Genomic DNA, 6000 nt, shown 5'->3' with positions numbered 1-6000 from the left:
TTTCCTAATGGTTTGGATCTCTAGTCTCATTTGCCCTATAAAATATTAGCTATATTTATATTTATTTATATAAAATTCTGATAAAATCTCATTTCATAAATCAGAAAATAAGTGGATTTTTATTTTTTAGATTTTATATGATATTTTAAAATAAAATAACTTAACTCACTCTTTTAAAATCATATCTTTAAAAACTATTTTTTCCTTAAATAAAAATACCATTCCTTCTTTAAATACCATCCATGTAATGATATATATACATATATTTGATAGACCTATATAATCCATTTAATATATATTTAATGGCAAAGGTGAAGGCTTCAAGCCTTTAAGTATTCAAGTTCGAGATTTATCATCTACAATTTTATGTGTAAGTTTTCGAATTCTCTCATATGTAGTTGCAATGGATGGGTTTTAGTCTAATAAGTGCAGTCAATTTGTTGTTTTTGTTTCCATTAATTCTTAATCTGTTTATGATATAATTATTTGATTTTGCATTGTGATTACTCAATACTGAAGTCTGTAATAGTTTGATATCTAATATTTAAATATCCAGCATCCTTACAAGAGGGGGCAATAATGGCATTTTGATTTTGACAAGAGCAAACAAAAATTAATATGCCAGAAATAAGCTAAAATTTTGAGAAAAAAACTGTCGTTATTTTTTCCTAACCTTTGAATACTTTTCGTAATCGAATTCCTCACTCGAAAACTGTAAGTGCTCGAATCAATTTATCTTTTTTCGCGCGATTTAAACTAGAAATTATTTATTAAGCATTGTATTCGTTTTGATTTTACTTGTGAAGTTAGGTAGAAATTTTGTTTATTATTGATTAATGTCTTTTTTACATTGCATAAATAAGATGATTTTATTAAAGCGTTTTTTTCTGGGATCTCATTGGAACCAAGAATTCTGAAAACCCAATTTGATTCCTCGGAAAAATCAGGAGAAAAACATGATATTTATGTATGTGTGCGTGTGTATATAACATTGTAAGTTAAAAAATCTGTATCTTCAGAAATTTACGCTCTTAAAGAATGTTATGCTTTTTCTTTTGTATGTGAAAGAAGCTAGGTTTTTTGCTGCTTTCTTTTTTATTTGCAAAAAGTTCTAAAATAATGCAAAGAGTTTGTAATAGTTCACATTATTCTATTTTCTTCTACAATTTGAGATACCCATTTTGATGATTCAATTATAGATGTAATGTGTAAATGTGAGTTTTTTTTTTTTAAGGTAATTTTACAAGTTGGTGAAATAGGAGATGCTTATTAGAACTTTAATAAAATCAACGAAGATCATTATTGAGGATGGCTTGTAGAGGATGCTTAGAATGCTTGCTGAAGCTCTTGAACTTTTTGATGACTGTTGCTGGTTTGGCAATGGTTGGATATGGAATCTACTTGTTTGTTAAGTACAAAGATGCTGCTGATACAGTCATGCTTTTGTCACCTGTGGGCAGTGATCAAGACTTGATACAGCTTGGTCGGCCAATGCTCATGGCTGTGTCTCTTTCGTCTAGTATATTTGATAATCTACCAAAAGCATGGTATGAGTTCACAATATTTGCTTATAATTAGATATTTTTTGTCTTATTTCAAAATATGGCTATGTAGAATATGTAAAATTGCCCTTCATTCGCTGCCCTTGAATTCCAATCATACTAGCTTTAATGGTTTCTTCTTCCGAGATCCCCCTGATGCTTGGTGGTGGGGTCATTTTACTTGTTATACAATGTTACCGTTGGCTTGGTGGCAGTTAATATTTGGAATGCGATTTGGTGTTACCTCGTAGGCTTGCTAGTCTTGACTCTTGATGATTCCTGCAAAATAGGTAATAGCTAGGGTAGTTCCAAGGCAGTGAGATAGCAGTGCTAACTATTCTTCCTTTCCCCCCCTTGGTTATCTATGATTCACGCAAGAAAGAGAAGAACTCAATCATGCTTTCATCATTTTGGGCTCAGATTGTGTTGATCTTGATTTAACGACCGAGGCTAGCTAGGCTGAGTTTCAGCAGCTGCAATTTGTATCCACCATTCTGGTTCATGACTTGTCAACTATTTGTTCTCTGATTTCTCATGGTCATGTGTATTATTGAAGAATATAGTGCTAATTTATTTATTTATACGCTTGTTTTCAAGTGCTCATTTGAGTAGAATTGTCTGCATGTTCTCTCGAGTTTTGACCGTCCAATTTCTAATTTTTCAGGTTCTTATATTTATTTATTGGAGTAGGTGTGGTTCTCTTCATTATATCCTGTTTTGGTTGTATTGGCACTGCAACAAGGAATTTATGTTGCTTGACTTGTGTATCCTAATTACTCATTTGATGTTTTCCAAAGTGGCAATAATGATGTCACGTGGATATCATGTAGCATCATAGCAAAGTTATAATCTAGTTGTTCACGGATAGCTAATTGGTTAATCCTCCTCCAATCATTTTTGTTCTCTTTCACGATGATTGGTTTCCTTAAGGCAACATAGTATTCGCTGCTCGTAATCTTGTTGATCTTGGTGGAACTGGGATGTGCAGCTTTCATTTTTTTTGACAAAAGCTGGAAAGATGTAAGTTTTGTGTTAACTTTTTGGTCCCTTCCTGCACCCTCATCCAATTGAAGATGGTCTGCCTGTTTATCTAATCTGTGCTAATTTCTTTAGGAGATTCCTACGGATAAGACAGGAGATTTTGACATGATATATGAATTTCTGGAAGAAAACTGGACTATTGTCAAGTGGGTTGCTCTCGGAATTGTTGTCCTAGAGGTAAGAGTAATGTGACTGTGCCACTAATCCCTAGGACTTATAGATTACTTCACATGCAAGTACCCTCATGTTCATTCTACTGCTCAATACTGAGCTTCAGTTGATAGATTGAGAGTCGTTGAAGGAAGTTAATTCTAGCACAAGGAGTCCCCTTGGACTTCCTATTAATTTAAAACATGCAAACTTCATTTTTTATTCATGGCATTTGCAGTTTGTTTCTTTGTACTTTCAGTTAGCTTTTGGAAATATGGCAGGATGCTTTGGGATGACAATTCCCAGAATAGCCTACGATTCCTTGTTCTTACTAAGTAGATAGGGTTTGGCCTTGGATGTCTATCTGTGGCGAATATATCCTGCATACACAAATAGATATGATCATATTTAAAGGCTGTAATCAAAGATTAAAGTCAAATGCATTTAATTTTATCATAATGAAGGGAAGTTGAAAACTTCATCATCTATCATTAATGGGGACATTTTCTGTTCTGTTCTTTTCTGTGTGGATTATAAGCTGATTGTAAACGAAATTATTTCAGTTATAAGAGACTGTCACTTGGAGAAATCTGTGTTATATTTATCAAAAGCAAAAGTAAGTTGATAAGTTGCCTTGTATGTTCTGTATGCATAGAAACCAGATGGAGTTGTGCTTTATGACCTTTTTTTTCCCGTGCTGGATGATAATGGCACAGAAAAATGAATATTTATTTCTTTGGTGCTGTTTATGCATCAAATGAAGCCGTGAATCAATTGAAAACTGACACTGATGTCTCCTAGAATAACATCCAGGCTGCTTTAATTTCTGTGGGCACTAATATTACAGATTGGGTGTGATAACCACTTGAACTTGCAGGCTTTCATTTTCTTGTTAGCACTTATGGTCAGGGCTGCCAATATTCCTGCTGATTATGACAGTGATGATGAGTTCATTGCACCAAGGGAACAAAGACAGCCTTTAATTAGCAGGCCACCCTCAGTTCCAGCTTCAGGTGTACCTGTTTCTGTCAGCCTTGATCAACGGCCCAGCAGAAATGATGCTTGGAGTGCACGTATGAGAGAAAAGGTGCTTTCTTTCTCTTTGATAGATTGACATATAATTGTCTTCTCTTGTAACGTTTTGCTTGCACCAATTCTCACATCATAACTTGATTTTCTGGAGACTGGGGTCCTTCTGTTGAATTAATAATCTGATAAGTGCTAACATTAAGGGTTTAAGATTATTATGTAAATTTGAATACTAAAATCTTGAATCAAATGCTTGTGTTAAATGAATGTTCTTTCTCTGGCCAACACATCCTACCTGACAGTAAATAACAATAAGAAAATCTCAAACTACTACTTTTGGTAAAATTCTAAAATATTCTGCAATTCTCCGTATATATTTAGGACAGATCATATTTTGGTTGCCGGTGGGCCAAAATGCATATTTAGATTATCAGAATGGAGAACCCCTCCCTCTAACCCCCAATGTTTAGCTCTCCTTATTGTTCTCTTAACCTTTTGCTTAATTTGTAGCTCTAACTTTGTTTTTCACTGGTTATGTATTGAATCAGTATGGGCTGGATACATCTGAGTTCACATACAACCCCGCAGAGTCAAACAGGTACCAGCAGGTGGTGCCACCACCAGCCGAAGAAAGAAGCCGTTGCACAATTATGTGATGAAGAATGATATTCTGGGTTTTTGGCAGAAATCTTGATTTGGTTGGCTTCCTAAAAGATAGCATGAGAACTTAAGGGTTTTTTTTTTTTTTCTTTTCTTTTGGTTGATCTTATGTAGGATACACAAATTCAGTTACTTTATATGTATTCCCACTCCCGCTCCATTTGATCTCTTTTAGAGATCAAACATTTTCCAAATGCTTAAACCATTTTTGTGTGTAAAATTTGGACTGCTACAGTTGGGTTTCACAATAAGTTGCAGCTGAGCTTAACTGTTTAGGCTTATAAATTCTTTTGCAGCCATCAAAGAGGGTCGTAGCTACCCATCAATTAGATATAGTGAGGCGGCAAATACAACTCTGCCTTTCACTTATCTCTTCTTTCCCATGCAGTAAAAGGGTAATACGCCATAAAATGATAAAGAAAGTAAGCTTATAATGGACGTCCACAAGCTCCATAGTATTTTACAAAAAAAAAAAAAGAGTTAGGGATTGCATATGTTAAGAATTAAAGGAAAAAAAAGTTAATAAATTCAAATTAAATCAATATAAAATATAAATAAATGAATGATCGGAATATAATTATATACATGACAATTATGGTAAGATTAGAATGTTGTATTTTTTTATTATCAATTTACGTAAACCATGGTTTTTTCTCTTTGAATAATACCAACAATTTTTCAAACTCGTGGCATAGCCTTGTAGGTTTCAACCTATGGGTGTGAAGTTGAAGTCTGAACCGATGGTAAAGAGTAGTTGAAAGGAGAGCGCCCCAAAATAGAAGTCAACAAACGTACCATCATCTTCTATTCTCTCGAAATTGATTTCCCAACGCACGAACACAGTAGATGGTTAAATAAAAGATAGTAATTTAGTAGCATTATTAAGTGGAAGTCAGTTTCACTGTTCTTTTTTATAGCGTCCCCATCGCATCTTTCATTTAAACGCCCTCAAGGTAAACCCTTCTCCACTCTGTGGTCCAAACCCTCAAATTCCCCATTTCATAAACACAACACAACAAAACAAATCAATGATGACCCCCCCCCGGCTCCAGTTTCCATTTGGGTTAATATATTTTTTTGAGTAGTTGGTAGTGATGAAAGTTGACGATAAAGGATTATGTGTAATGCATAAAGGTGAGTGTTCGATCGATTCGAGTGAAAATTTTGGGTTAATCGAGTTAACGAGCTTTATTTTATCATACTAACTCGATTTAAATTTTTTTCGAATCGAGTCGAGTCGAATCGAGTGAAATTGTTTGAGTTAAATTAAAAAATTAAACTTATCAAATTAAAATCGTATTACAGTATAACAAATTCCATGTTAAAATATATAAATTTGAAACCATATATATTTGAAAACTTTTTCAAAGCAAAATAAAAAAATTATTTTAGCATAATAAACTTGAATCATTAATTCTTATTCAATTCCCAAAATTATTCTAGACAATTTTAAATTTTTTAACTTACTTTATATATTTTTTTATAATTTTTGTTGAAATTTTTATAATTTTTTTTTAAAAAATATAAATTTTGAAATTTTTATAAATATTTTGAATTTTGAAAATTATTTTGAATTATT

The 6000-nt window shown here is 33.0% G+C and overlaps 1 protein-coding gene across 2 annotated transcripts; it reads left to right on the top strand.

The window, feature by feature from the left end:
* The first annotated feature begins 275 nt into the window (after positions 1–275).
* On the top strand, positions 276–4702 carry LOC107946724 (tobamovirus multiplication protein 2A). Of its 2 annotated transcripts, none has more exons than XM_041107333.1 (7): positions 276–370; positions 1235–1547; positions 2206–2305; positions 2481–2561; positions 2655–2759; positions 3610–3819; positions 4310–4702. In XM_041107333.1, exons 2-7 carry the CDS (start codon positions 1309–1311, stop codon positions 4415–4417), a joined length of 843 nt encoding a protein of 280 aa, XP_040963267.1. In that variant the 5' UTR covers positions 276–370; positions 1235–1308; the 3' UTR covers positions 4418–4702. The 2 variants fall into 2 exon arrangements, with proteins under 2 accessions (XP_040963267.1, XP_040963266.1); XM_041107332.1 differs by lacking the exon at positions 276–370 and adding an exon at positions 395–714.
* The last annotated feature ends 1298 nt before the right edge of the window (positions 4703–6000 follow it).

Source organism: Gossypium hirsutum, chromosome D12 (genome assembly GCF_007990345.1).
Source record: "Gossypium hirsutum isolate 1008001.06 chromosome D12, Gossypium_hirsutum_v2.1, whole genome shotgun sequence".
NCBI classification, from domain to species: domain Eukaryota; kingdom Viridiplantae; phylum Streptophyta; class Magnoliopsida; order Malvales; family Malvaceae; genus Gossypium; species Gossypium hirsutum.
The sequence above is the reverse complement of the archived record's forward strand: the minus strand, read 5'-3'. Positions and strand labels throughout refer to the sequence as shown.

What these genes read in the sequence shown, in the direction of transcription:
- LOC107946724 (XM_041107333.1), top strand. Translation starts at nt 1,309, where the DNA reads ATGGCTTGTAGAGGATGCTTAGAATGCTTGCTGAAGCTCTTGAACTTT. An exon ending in TTGACAAAAGCTGGAAAGAT is followed by an intron (nt 2,562 to 2,654) that starts GTAAGTTTTGTG and finishes TAATTTCTTTAG; the next exon opens with GAGATTCCTACGGATAAGAC. An exon ending in TCGGAATTGTTGTCCTAGAG is followed by an intron (nt 2,760 to 3,609) that starts GTAAGAGTAATG and finishes TTGAACTTGCAG; the next exon opens with GCTTTCATTTTCTTGTTAGC.